Source organism: Pocillopora damicornis, chromosome 12, assembly GCF_964200805.1.
Source record: "Pocillopora damicornis chromosome 12, jaPocDami1.2, whole genome shotgun sequence".
NCBI classification, from domain to species: domain Eukaryota; kingdom Metazoa; phylum Cnidaria; class Anthozoa; order Scleractinia; family Pocilloporidae; genus Pocillopora; species Pocillopora damicornis.
The window spans coordinates 1,247,442-1,261,865 of record NC_142681.1 but is presented as its reverse complement, the minus strand read 5'-3'; the positions used below and the strand labels follow the sequence as shown (position 1 = coordinate 1,261,865).

General features: G+C 38.5%; 1 protein-coding gene and 1 long non-coding RNA gene across 2 annotated transcripts; both read left to right on the top strand.

Moving 5' to 3' along the window:
• Positions 1-1,651: 1,651 nt before the first annotated feature.
• On the top strand, positions 1,652-10,019 carry LOC113676696 (solute carrier organic anion transporter family member 4A1-like). Its single transcript, XM_089189169.1, has 10 exons — positions 1,652-2,072; positions 3,848-4,032; positions 4,362-4,640; positions 4,745-4,986; positions 5,419-5,698; positions 5,982-6,135; positions 6,671-6,812; positions 7,362-7,543; positions 8,075-8,206; positions 8,852-10,019. The coding sequence occupies exons 1-10, from the start codon at positions 1,882-1,884 to the stop codon at positions 9,039-9,041; spliced, it is 1,977 nt and encodes a 658-aa protein (XP_089045295.1). The 5' UTR covers positions 1,652-1,881; the 3' UTR covers positions 9,042-10,019.
• Positions 10,020-10,186: 167 nt separating this feature from the next.
• LOC149036024 (uncharacterized) lies at positions 10,187-13,192 on the top strand. Its single transcript, XR_016181570.1, has 2 exons — positions 10,187-10,437; positions 12,469-13,192. It is a non-coding gene; the product is annotated as an uncharacterized LOC149036024 (long non-coding RNA).
• The last annotated feature ends 1,232 nt before the right edge of the window (positions 13,193-14,424 follow it).

Genomic DNA, 14,424 nt, shown 5'->3' with positions numbered 1-14,424 from the left:
AAGACATGTCCTATACTGAGAGACTAAATAAACTGAACTTACTACCCTTGGAACACCGCAGAGAGATTTCAGACTTGTTACTATTTTTCAAATCAAGAAATGGTCTGGATATTCATGACCTCTGATCCTCGTTATAAAATTCGTAACTATATCCGAACAACTATAATGTAAAATCGTTTTTTGTACAGTCTCACTCTCAACATTTAAATCTAAATTAAATAACCTATATTTTTCTAAACTCGTCTCATACAGACCTCCAAGTTAGTATTTTATAACTTAAATTGACTTGGTTTTTTGTACACATATTCTAGTCTATTTAGTATGTCTTTTTTATCGTATTATAGGGGTTAGTTCTCAATTGGGACAAAAGTTCTGTTCCTCTCTCCTGCCACTCCACTTTATTTTTTCTTTTCTTGTAACAGTGTAATGTAGATTAGTGGTTTGTATTTGTTGAACCGTGGCGAATAAATTAAATAAATAAATAAATAATGGTGATTGAACTGAGTGGAGTGCAATTTGGGCTGAAATTATACGCGTGATTTCAAAATCGAACGAGCGCGCAGCGCAAGTTTGATTTGAAATCACGAGTATGATTTCAGACCAAAATTGCACGACACGAGGTTCAATTACCACTTCATTACATCCATTTTGCCCAAATTGGTTCATGGCTTTAAAAAGCTGACATGCATTGAAAACATAGCCGTGCTCATTCAATGCCACACTCGGCACTACTATTTGACTGGGTTGGCTGAGACATTTGTTCTGATAATACTTGAACTTCCTCAAGAAGTTGACGCAGTTGCTGTTCTCATTGCTGCGCCATTTTGCCCGACTCCAGCGAACGAAGACACCCCGAGGATGAGAGAATTCCTGCCAAAATACACTCCGCTCAGAAAACTAAAATCCCTAAACTAATCCGAAAACTAATCTCCCTAGCGATTTTTTTCCCACGCAACAATTTCTCCTCCTCAACAGTAAATATTCATTTCTCGACGTTTTGCTTCATCAGTCTTTTTCTCGATCAATGTTTTTTCATTCTCGATGGGCAATAAAATCTCGCGTGACAGTTTTTAATTCTTGTGCAGTGATTCGATTTCTCACGTATAGATTTTCCAGTATCACATATCGATCAATAAAACTCTATATGTAATTTAAATTCAATCCAATTTTGTCACATTTGGCTAGCGTTAAATAGGTGATTTAAATTCAGCATACTTTTGTTATGTTTGGCTTACCATGGATGCAGCATTCCGTGACTATACGTATTTCATTAGTACAGGTAATCACATGAGGCCAAGTACTATTAAGGATTAATTGCACGGGCAATTTTGGAAAATTTTGAAAACTCAAGTGCAATTAATCCGTAATAGTACGAGGTCTCATGGGATTACTTGTTTATCAATAAAGGGCAAAATTTATACGAAGGAAAATCACGCGCGCAGTCTATTTTTATCTGGGAAGCAACGGATTAGCAATGCAACGGATTAGCCAATCATTAACAGGTAATCATGCCCTCTCTTGATTACTAAAAATGCCCTCGATTAAGAAAAAAATGCCCTCGATTAAGAAAAAAATGCCCTCTCTCTCAACCAATCAGCGCTCAGTAATTTTGCCCTTTATTGATAAATGCAAGTAAAGCCATGGCGATCTCCGATTTCCATTGTACTCAGGATTAGGCGGACTTGGCTCTCCAAGGTCAACTTGCTTTCTTACTGGGCGTAAATTCAAGTGTTCACACAGTTGTAAAGCTGATGTTTTTTTTACTATGAAGTGACCGATGTAACTCTCACCAAAATCCTGAAAAGAACGTCTCACTTTAAACTACATCTTCGGAGCTTTGAGGGATCCTGGAAGATCGTTCTCCACCATTGCACTCTCAAGATGGCAACAACTGATAATAAACAGTTATCGTATGGCTGGCTTAGATTTCGTCCGTCATGGCTTCAGTTTCTCAACACTCCAAAATGGTTTCTGTTTTTCTTGAGTCAGTATTTTTTTACCCAGAGTATCATCGTTAATGGCGTCTACCCGGGCTCGATCAGCACAATTGAGAGGCGGTTTGGTTACTCCAGGTCAGTTCGATTAATTGTATCTTAGAAAGGCTTACTGTAACTAGCGAAAAGAAACGATACGAAATGAAAATCGCTAATTTGCGAAATAGAAATATGCTAATGGTTTGCAAAATAGAAATTTCTAGAAATTACAGAAAAAATTATGGACAAATTATTATTTTCAAATAACACTTTTCATGTGCATTTCTGGTCTGGTAAGTGTCTTGTCACGCATTCGAATTATTCATCGACAACGTACATAGATTACACCTCAGTACAGTTACAGCGTCAACTAACATTTCTAATTACTTTTGCGCTCTATGGCCTAAACGACGCATTGAGTTATTCACGAATGTAGTGGAGATTTTGCAAAGTTCGCCACGCAGATTCTGCAGATCATTAGTGACATCAATTCACCTTTTGGGCTTTAGATGTCACGTGTAGTGTCACGTGACTTTTAATGTAAACAAAACTTCGAAAGTTCGGACACTGAGTCGAGCTCGCAGCACATGTGTCCAAATTTCGGCTTTGGAAATTTTTCTTAAATAACTGCCCACTTCCAAGAAACGTTTCTTCGCTCAAAATTGGCATCTTTCTTTTGTTATTTATTTGATCATGAGTCAAGCAAGTTGTCATTCTGCTGCCGTTGAAGCAGATGCGAAGAATGTTACAGGAAGCGTTGCGGCATGGAAAAATCGAACTAGTTCTGCGTACAGTGATGTACCTGATCAGATATTTTCGGGGTGTTGAGTGCGTAGATTGTTAAATAAAATCACTTCTGTTAGGAAATTAGTGCCCACGAATCGCTGTAGGACGTAAGGAAGCCTGAATTCCCACACGCAATTACGTATTTAACGTTAAGTAACGCAGGTGGGAAATTCTGCGAGACTCATAACAACCTCAAAAAGAGTTCAATTTAAGAATGGCAGATCACAAAAATAAAGCTGATTTCAACGCAATGAGTGTGACCTTAAAAAATATCTACAAGAACGGGAGATTTCAGCGAGCGGAAACTTGAAAACCTCGTTAGTGGAAATCACTTCTGCAGTCGAAAAAATGGTTCTACCAGTGGATCCAAATTTCGAAAAGGCGACTCCACTGCTTTCGACGAATACGTAGACACACGATTAAAGTATTACTAACTTTCTGTAATTTGTGACGCCCGATCTTGACTTGATTCAAGCATTCGTCACTTATGATCTCTGACGTCCGTTTCAACAATAGTCAAATGGATAAAATTCACTAACCTTTCGTTTTCTGCCTGTGCTGTCACAAAATGACATATGATGGGACAGGTTCGTGATCTTTTCGTGATCGTTTGTTTTGAAACAAGAGAGATTTGGCCAAAATTGGTAGAGAGGATGTGATATACTTGTCTTGGGATAACAGACAGCATAAGCGGGTTTACAAAATTGTCCACCAGCCGGAGGTGCGAAATAGCGAGCTTTACAAAACATTTTTCTAACTCGGAATGACTTTGGTTTTGCTTTACCTCTCTCTGTGATTAGTCTGAAAAATTTTGCGCAACCCTATTAACCTTTTTAAAAACAAAGACAAACAAGAAGAAGCCACGACTGGGTTCTTGAGTTCTCATCGCGAAAGTTTTCTTTCGTCCTGACTGGTAGTTGTGATTCCATAGCTTTTGGTCCTGAGACACTCTATTGCAATTTGCAGTCGTCTTAAAGTACAGTTAAAGATGGATAAAACGACCTTAAATAACTAACAAGAAGATGGTATATCTGCCATTAATTGTCATTGTCTCTTTAACGCTGAAACATCTGCCTTGACTATTCCAGTTATATGATTGGTATGATGACAAGCAGTTACGACATAGCAGCCATGATCATAACCCCTCTGATCAGCTACATCGGGGGCTCAAGGAAGAAGCCGCTGTTCTGTGCCTGGGGTTTGTTTACTATGGGGGTTGGATTCTTTATCTTCATGTTGCCTCATTTTGTTTCACCTCCATACCAAGCCACAGGTAGGTGAATAAGACTGACATTCACGCAGTTTGCAACCAAGAATTGAACTTTACTCCGTAGTTGCCTCCCTTCTTTTTCAATACCTTGTTGCTTCTTTGCGCTTTTCCTATTGTACAAGACGTCTCTTGATATGTTACCCGCCTTTTTTGTGGCCTCCTCTTCTCCCTTTTTATCTGAGGCGCTGTGCAGAACCTGTGCACCCCATTCCTGCCGACAAACGATTACACAATTATGAGACCCATTTGTCTCCACGACTTCGGACAAAACTCGGCCAGATTGTATCTTTCTCCTTAATTTGACTTGGATTTTTCTTCTTTTTCTGTATCAGCCATTATTACAAATTCTAACACGAGTATTACTGACTTAAGCGTCACTGACACCGGACTTTGCTGGGCAAATCGCACCGATCAACTTGGAAAAAACCAATGTAAAGAAGAAACCAAAGTCGGAAATACTCTCTACTATGCGTTGTTCGTGCTGGGAATGGTTGTTGCTGGAGCAGGTTGTACTCCAATGTATGCGTTGGGAATCCCATACATGGATGAAAATGTCAACGATAAGGTGACGTCAATGTACGTTGGCATATTTGTGGCAAGTGGGATTCTTGGTAAGTTACCATCATACTGGTAACTGATGATATACATCATTCTTACAAAGGCGGAACTGAAATAAATCATTTTAGCATAATTGGTTATTCTTTTTTTTTCTCAGGCGCTGCTGTCGGATTTGTGTTGATCTCCAGGTTTCTTGTGATGTTCGTTGAACCTGGTGTTCAGACTTCGCTGACCATACAGGATAAACGTTGGGTGGGGAACTGGTGGATAGGCTTTGCCATATTTGGTGCGATCTGCGTGTTCTGGAGCATTTGGTTATTAGGATTCCCAAAGGAGTTTCCTCTGAAAAAGAAACGACGAGAATTAGAAGTATCTGCCACAAACACTGTGATCAGCACGGTAGGTGAATTTTAAAGATCTTTCCACTGGTGGTGATGCTGAAGTGAGAAGTCACGCTCGAACATTAACGCACTCCACCCGTTCTCTGCGTTGTGGAGAATTCTGATACCCCTCTCCCCCTCACCCTCCCCCCCCCCCGTCCGCCTAACGGTCTCCGTATGTGGAGGCTGCTTTGCATAGATGATATTGATATTTATGATTGTTTAACGCGCAAAATAAATGCACGAAAACTTGATGCAATTCCAGCGCAAAGAGAAAACGCACTTGTAGGGAATTGCACCCCTTTTTACAGCTGGTTATCGAAGCATCAGTCATAGCCCCCGATAAATTTTTTTTTTCCCTTGATTATCTATACTCGCGCCAATATTTTCTACAACCCAATTGATCAATTTTCCTTCGGTTGAGAATCTGATATTTTTTGTTTCCTCTCAGACCAGCAAAGAAGATAGAGACAGTAATCATGAATCTATTCCAAAAGATGATATTGGATTCTCCAGACTGAAAGATCTTCCTAAAGCTACAAAACTGGTATTTTCTAGTCTCCCGTTCCTTTTCGTAACTGTGGGGGCATGCCTGGAAAGTTTCCTTGTTGCAGTTACAGGAGCGTTTCTACCAAAAGTGATTCAAACACAGTTTTATCAACCCCCAGCGAGAGCAGCTCTGCTCTATGGCTTGGTAGTAGTACCATCTGCATTTTGTGGAAACATGTTGGGTAAGTCAACAGTTGATTCTATCACATGTTACTGATATGGAAAGGGGGGGAGGGGATCAGATGCTGTAAATCGAGTCCCTGATGCTCCGCACCTCTTTGCAAATCCTGCAAGGTGTCTAGATGACGGTCTACACTATCGTGCTTTGACATGCACCCCTGACTGTTTAATATGCGATCTCCTTACTTTTTTTAACTTTTACAGGGTAAATTTACTGCATTTTTAGGTTTGGTAGCTTTGAATTAAGATTCAGAAAGCTTACAACCAACTTTCCTCTTGTTGCAGGAGCTTACATCAACAAACGTCTGAAACTTAACCTGACTGATTCCGCCAGAATGTGTTTTATTGTCGCTTTGTTGGGACTCGTTAGTTCCAGTGCGCTCGTCCTCAAATGTGACACACCAAGTATAGCGGGTGTTAATGCCCCATATCCCAACAGGTGAAAACAACAACAACAAAAATAACACAGGGCTCCTGTATCCTTTCTATGAGTTTCCGCATGTCTTAACTGCGGGCATGCTTCATCCGATCATGATGCGCGAATCAAATTTTGAACTCACAATCAGCGACATTAGCTTTGAAGTCGCAATATTCTTACAAAAGCAAACCAATTTTCTCCTTAATATCGTTCTTCTAACCCCTCTGCCCCCGGGGGCCCTATACCATGTTACACTTTGTTTTCTGAGATTGTGCAACTCTCAGTGGGGGAAAGGGAGTATGGTAACGAGCTGCACTAATTTCTAATTTCTTAAAAGTGGCCACATGGGTGTTCTGTGTCAACTTATGTTGTCGCCATGTAGAAAAATTCTTTTTTTGGTTATATTCCTCTCAAAAAACCGTGCTTCTTAATACCATAAAACATCACATTTCATACGCACACCAAGTCGCATCATATCGGTTACTTCTTGGAAGAAATGAATGTTCATAATGGGCGGCAAGTATATTTTTTTGATCATACTCTTGATCCTAAATAGTTCCGATCCTCATCAGCTCTCAGCGCCATGTAACCAAGCCTGTAACTGCAGTCAAGTGGGTTATACTCCAGTTTGCGATGGACTGCTGAACTATTTTTCACCGTGTCACGCGGGCTGCCATAGAATGAATACAACAGAAAAGGTACGATATACAATGTACCATGCAGTCTAAGACAAGTTTTTACAAACATTTTGCTTACATTACGTATAGAAGAACGCTTTTCATCACATGAAAGAGGCACCACTGAATGCAGATTTAGAGGAAGAGGTCTGTTTCTTATGTCGTGCAGTAATCTTCATTACTGACTGCCGCGTTCTTTCCTTCCTGTGAGCATTGAAGACCGGTACCGAGAAAACGGCTGAATGCGAGCCTCGTCATGAAGTTGTTAAAAAAAAAACTCTTGGCAGCGCTTTGAAAAATGTCTTAGGGGATTATTAAACAGTTAGAATAAGCTTGCCGGCTAGATCAATCCTTTTATGAGGAGAATTTCGTTGTTGATCAAAACTGTCTGGGCAAATCAGTTTATTCCCATGTGGTTTTGTTCATTTTGATATTGTTTCAATAAAAATTAAAGCGAAACTCTCAATGAGAAATGGCCTACTTTTTGTGAAATGCATGCTCTGACTAAGTAATTTTGATTTACGATCAATTCCCTTAATAGAGTAATTTTGCTGTTTGTTCTTGTTAAAGGGTTCTACTTCTTACTCCAACTGCGCTTGCGCTGCAAAATCTGGCGAAAGTGCTGGACAAATGAAGAAAGGCAACTGCTATATCGATTGCGGGCTCAAGTTTCTACTGTTCATGGCTGCCGTAGTTTTAACCCCTTTATTTACGCTTATGAGCAATGCTCCAGCGTTGGTAGTCACCTTGAGGTACGCAAGAAACCTTCTGAAGTACCACTTGGATTTGCATGCGATTTCAAAGGACGATACTGATTGTATGTTATAGGGGAACATTGACAAAGAGTTAGCATAAGGCGTCCTTGGTAGATCTTACCGCCTATGGAGTTAGAATTCAATTACCACAGGCAACACATGTCGAAGAAAAGATGTTAGATTCATTTGTGACGAGAGCGTAGCATATGTATTTGAGTTTGTAATGAGTAGTCAACCCCGAGAGCTTTCGCTCGAGGGTCAGATTTTCTAATCAAGGCGCATCAGGGAACTGTTCATGCAAAAAAACAAAAAACAAAAACAAAAACAAAAAAAACAAAAAAAAAACTGTTCATGCAAGTTGGGTCATCTGTGTACTGTGTACTGTGTACTCGTATCTAAAATGCTCAGTGTATACCGCTATCTGATGGTTCGTTAAGCCCACAGTGGGTGTCCAGTGCAGTAGAAAGAAAAGGAAGCTGTTAAATTCTGATTCCTTTGGTCCAACGTAGAAAATCATTTTCATTTCAGGAGTGTACCACCTGGTCAGCAGTCATACGCGTTGGGACTCCAGATGGACCTTGTGAGGATCCTTGGGGCCATACCGGGGCCAATAATATTTGGGGCCCTCTTGGACAAGACATGCATACTCTGGAGCTCCAGGTACTCTAATGTTATGTCTCATTGTACATAATCGATCGCGGGGCAAATATTTATTTTGATCTTTAGCACTAGTTATCAGGGCCATTGTTTAGGGGTGACTAGTGTTAACTCGTACTCGTCTGATACTATGCAGTGGTAACCGGTCGTTTCGCCTGCGAGTCGTTTCGCTAAAGCAATAAACCAAAGTGCGCCTAAAAAGTGCCGGAACTAAGTGAATCTTACGCAAATTATGCAAATGCGAATGCAGAAGAGACGTCAGTGAAATAACTTAGAAGGCTAAAACGTTAGCGAAATATATGATCAATGAGACTTTAGCGCACTGACCTGAGACGTCAGCGAAACGACGTCCGGCGTTGGCGAACTGGTATAGCATCTTCGCCGTTCCTCAACCTATTCTCTAAAAGTGTTACGCTGTTGTTCTTGAACCCAAAAATTCCTTTACATTTTTCTGTATGGAAAATTTCTTTTCTAGTTTTAGCTTAAGGGTCCAGCCACTTTCAGAAAACGATCAAGAAGTAATGGGAGGTAACGGATACTTCTCGGTACCTCCTGTAAACGTGACACCAACTCCGACGATTTGTGGTCGTCGATTACCTAGATGTGGTTTAAAAAATTGTATCATCATTTTTTCTGTTATTCCTAAAGGTGCGGTGACCAGGGGTTTTGCCAAGAGTACGACCATGATGGGCTGGCACGAGTTCTGGTCTCACTAATGACTGTCTGCAAATTTATCGCCACCTCAAGCTTTTTTCTGTGTTGGTTCTTTTGTCGACAAGAAAAAAGCACGGACAAAAATAATACGAAGGAGAATGACGGAGAAAGTTTTGCTATGTAAGGACTTTATTTTGCTTTCGAGCAGCCTCGAAACTCGGGTGGATCATGCACCTTATCTGTACATGATCACATGCATTTGAAACTAAAATTACATTGGTAGCCTTTTTGAGGAGCTGACCAGTAAAAAGACATTAAAGCTTGGATTTCACATTTTTTTCTTCTTATTCAATCAAGTCAGCTTCTTTCTTCATTAAAATGATCCTAATAAACCATATGCGACTGATCCGCCATATTTACTGATATCATATTTGTATTTTGCTTTGGTTCTTTTTGTTTTCAATTCAGTTTTCAACCTTAGGCTATTCTATCTGCGTTTCAAATTGTCGTCGTTCCTTTTTACTTTGTCAGTGTTTTATTTGATTCGATAGTTTCACACAATCACTGTCTCCCGTCTGTATAGCAAAACCAGGGGCGTGGTTGGCAGAGATTCCTTAAATAAATAGTCCGACTTCTCTTCTGAGAAGAGTTTGGAAGTAAGAATAATTTTTTGTAGAGTAGGATTAAAGGAGATCTGAGAGAAGAGAATTTTACGAGGTAGTTCTAAACCTGTTGAAAATAGACCCTGTTGGACCATTGGAAAATTTTCACCGCTGTCATATGATTATATTCTGACCACTGATAAACGAAAAACGCTTTACTGTACTTGTCCCTTCATGGAGAATCCGTTGAGTTACAACAGAAAAGATGAACACTTACTATCAAAAGCCACTAGTGTGCTCATACTCGTCTTTGATGACAACTGAGCAACGGAAAATGTTTTTCTTTAGATGTACGAATCATGAAACCTTACCTGATTTTTTTTCAATATTTGAAGTTTACTTTCACTTATGCCTTAGACCATTGTTAATGAAAAGTAGTTTATTATTTAGGGGCGACGCAACTTTTTGTCGAATTAGAGATACCCCGAATTAGCGCTATAAAAACCGCATTACTCACATGTAGAACGTGGAAAAATAAACATGATTACAGTATGAAGAAATATCCTCTATTGATTGACGTTTTTATTGGTCATTTTCTTCCCAAAATAAATGCCCTTCTCGTGATGTTTCAGTACCAACGTTTTATTTCCTTACGTTTTTGTGTTTTCGCGCAGAAATATTGTTCACGCAAAAGATGTCACGTTCCTCACGCTCGCGCGGAAGAACTGGAAACGAAAAAAATTAAAAGAAAATGGCGGCGGAGCTGTTACTTACTTTGACGCCTCGCACAAAAATGGCACCATTGATATCTTTAAACCTGTATGATATGTTACTCATTGTTTGGTAACATATTTTGCGAGGAAAATGGAAAACAGCGACTGTTTGACACGAAAATTTTAATTTTAAAGGTGGGGAGCGTTTTTAGCAACATCAACAACATTGTAATTCTTATGACACAAACAGTTCTTCTGACGTAAGGTAAGCCTCAAAAAGTGCTTGTTAGAGAGATAATATATTATTTTTTTATTGAACCAGACAAGGACACTTATTGTCTGATGGCATTTTGTATTACACAAGGAATCTATCTGAACAGTGTACTTTTAATTATGCTAAAATATTTATCTTGAAGAATAAATTGCAATATTAAGTACATAAACCCCTTAGGGGCGGGTAGAATGTCAGCTTATAGTATCCTGGGCTAATAATGTGCTCAGCTTAGACATTGTCTGAAAAACGAATATTCAGCCAAGAAAGCAAAGCTTAGAGGACTAATATGAAATTTTGAGGACATTATCTCTCAGCCATGGAAATCATCACCCAACATACTGGCAAGTCATAAGGGGATTTATTTATTTTATAACCCTCCCGCAAATTATAAAAAGCTATCATTTTTTCTCCTTACTTTAATGTGAATGTACTACCTTAAATTAATTGGTAATGCATTGATCAATTGTAAACTTCAACATCCCCCACACTGGATTCCCCCCCCCCCCCCCCCTCTCTCCAGCATTTGAGCTTTTGAGGATTAGTTACTTCAAATTTCCACCTCTCCCTGGAACAAAAGTGAGTTCAAATTCTCTTCTCAAGTGCTGGAGTTGCCAGTCAAAAACCCTATTCTGAAAAAAAATGTTTGAATAGGGAGGAAAAAAGGCATGGTGTATGGTCTTTCATCAAAACTGTCACGTTCCATGACACTGCAGTTGCCTCCCATACTGATGGGTTTTTGGAAGTGTGAGAGCAAATTGATTTTTTTTATCTCCTCTATAAAATGCAGATTTCAAACTTCTGTTAAACCAGAAATAACTATTAGGATCATAGCAACATGTTTCTTGTCCTTCTTTTATGGTCTTGATTTATCATATTACTTTTTTAGATGCATATAGCCACTGAATACAATACCTTTGGATGAACTACTTTAATGTTGTTTGAGAGGTTGTACATTTTACAGCATTTATTCATTCATTATTCAATAGCAGTTCATGATCTGCAGACAACAACTATTTTATGAAAAAGGCAAGATCAGAACCTGGACTTTCCTCTCATCTACCAGCAAGTTATATGATCATTCAAGCTTTGCAGAAGAAAATCACATAACTCAAATGTGCATTTTTATATTCAAATTCCCTACTCCTTGGGCATGGATGATAGTCAAATGCACATGGGTTTCCTAGGGGACGCATGTTAAAGCTTAAAATTGATTGGTGCATAAATGTAATTACTTGCAGAAGAACTTAAAATGTTTCTTTAAGTTAGTTTTTTGTCACATGATTTAAATAATTTTATATATCTTTTTTTTTTTTCTTTTTGGCTTTCTAACCAGCAGTGAGTCAGGGTTGACCTGTATTCGACTGGGGAAATGATTTCTCATTTCTCCTTTAACTAGATTGGTTTAGCAACTGTTACTGAAAATGTTAAATGTATCTTTGTTGAGAGGCTAAAGATATGGGAATAGTGTTATGATAAATACACCCTACATGTATTCAATGGTTAATTGTTCAATAGGCTTAGATAATGACCAAGCTCCTTTAGGCCATCCTGTTGTTCTGCTTTCCATAAGTATTTCTCCCTGTTGTACAGTGTAAGACAGGGGCATAACATGCAGACCATTAATCTTAGAATTATCACCTCCTCTCAAATAAGCTCTCTGATCTGATAAGCATCCCTACTATCAGCCCAAATTTACAGGCGGCATCCCACCTTCAATAGGCTCTCCCCTCCCTTTCTTCCATGTTTGCAGAAGAATAATGACACTACAAAGGAGGTTTCTATCTATACTCATATTTTCAAATGTGACATGAATGATAAAAATCACTTGTGCCTACACACACTAGCACCAGTAATTGCTTAGGGTTAGGGTTTAGGGCTAGGGTTTGGGTTAGGGTTAGGGCTTAGATAAGAAGATAGAGTCAAAGATAAGAAATGTTTAACCCTTTAACTCCTGTGAGTGACCAAGACAAAAGGTTTGAGATCTGTTGCAGTTGTTAATTTATTGTTTCTTTTATTTTCTAGCAGATTGATTTATGCACGAATCAAACAAAAATGGTTGTAATCCAAGTGAAAGACAAGATGTCTTCAGGGGTATAAAAAAGGTGTAGCACCTTTCTTTCAAGAATACGGCGATTTAGAGCCAAGAATCATTCACAAAAAACTGACGACTTGAACCAAAAGTAAGCAACTGTAATTTCGCGGTTTAGTTGGACTTAATTTTTTTTTTTGGCTAATTATTCATGACATGGGCTTTTCACAAGTTAAAAATTTTCCTGCCAAAAAAAAAAATACGGGCGCTTATACTGTGCATGCTCCAAGTTTTGTTTTGTTTTTTTTTTTTTTGTTAGTTATTCTGTTGGTCACATCTGTTCAAATGTGCTCCATTTTCCCGCCAAAAAAATTAGAAAAAATACAGCGCCCAAAATACACATGCGCCAATTTTTTTTTTTTTGTTATTAGATATACTACCCACTGCTAATAAACTTCATCTTTATTTCCTTGTTGCCTTCTTGTATTGTTATTGGTAACAAGTGAAGAGCCGATCAGTTTTATCGTCTTTTAGTGTTCACTCAATAAAGCAGAAAAGTTTCATATTCAATGAAGTATTTTATTTGTCTTAAATGCTCTATAATCACAAGTTAGTTTATTATACATCGAGTAACGTACTAGTCATTAGTGTGGTTTAAATGTCGGCGTTGTTCAGAAGTGCGCTTCTTTAAATAAATAAACCAGGCAAAATTTGAATCTTAGATTTTGTTTTGTCTTTGTCCAAGATTTTTTGTTCGAGTGCCACCTTAACAAACATCAACTTTGTGCTACATTAACTAGGGGTATAATTATGAAACAAACTGTTCTCCAAACCAAAAGGGTGAGTAGTGCTTCGGAATCAAAGATTTCTAGTTTCAGCTTTCTGTAGCCCGGTTTAAATCAATTTCCAGCTATTACTTTGGTTAATACGATGGAATGAGATCATCTGAGGTAAATTGTACCAAATTATAGCTTGTAGTTCAAATAAATCTTCCGATCGCTCAAGGCTTGGATAACAATTCTCATCATAACGAACTATTCCAAAAATGATGGCGAATTGAAAAGTTTTCACTCACCAGGTAACAAGTTTTATCCATTTAAATACACTTGGCAAGGAAGAGGACTTCGTAAAAAGATTCTACATATAATGAGCCACCATTTTTGCTACTGTTACTCAATAATTTCAAAACTCTTCTCTTTGTAATATCCACCAACTATTCAGTTATTCCAGTGAATCCTCTTTACCAGAATCTCTGTCTTTCAATCCGTCTGAGAACTTTGCTTCTCCTGAAAATAGAAGTTAAGAACTTGATTAGGGACCAGAAAAGCGCAATTAAAGAAGAAAGGAAAAACACCACTAAGTTATTTGTAGAAGAATCGTCGCATATCCCGTGGCTATATTCAACAACAAAAATCTTTGAAAGTTTCATTTTATTGATTCACCGAAAGATAGCTATGTATTTCTCTTCAAATATATTACAATCATGGGTTCTGGTTTCCTCGAAGCCAATACGGCTAAACTGCAGAATACCTGGCCACTTTGGTCCGTCTCACTTACATGTGTCGGAAGGCTTTGAAGATCGAGGCAGAACACAGTAGACGCTATTCTTATTCAATGACATGTAAATGAGTGGCCGGGTATTCTGCAGTTGCTCCGCCAACGCCCTAATTCAATCAAACTTCGAGTTAATTAGCCGCTTAGACCGAATCGAGTTTGGTCGTTCAACCGAGATGATAAGATTAATTAATCGTAAGCAAGGAAAAAAATGTGATAAGAAACGAAAAAAAGGAACTTAGATTATGTATTCAGATTATTTAACTGTTTCCACCGAGAAGTATCTGTCTTCTTTTATTATCTAAAAGAAAACGTGTTCCACTGTATTACCTCAATTTTGCTTCTTGAGCAAAAGCAAGCAATCAAATATGTGTGTCAACATATAAGGACATCAA

Coding starts and splice junctions, on each gene's coding strand:
- LOC113676696 (XM_089189169.1), top strand. CDS start 1,882: ATGGCAACAACTGATAATAAACAGTTATCGTATGGCTGGCTTAGATTT. Junction 2,073..3,847: donor AGGCGGTTTGGTTACTCCAG/GTCAGTTCGATT, acceptor TGACTATTCCAG/TTATATGATTGGTATGATGA. Junction 7,544..8,074: donor GCGTTGGTAGTCACCTTGAG/GTACGCAAGAAA, acceptor TTTTCATTTCAG/GAGTGTACCACCTGGTCAGC.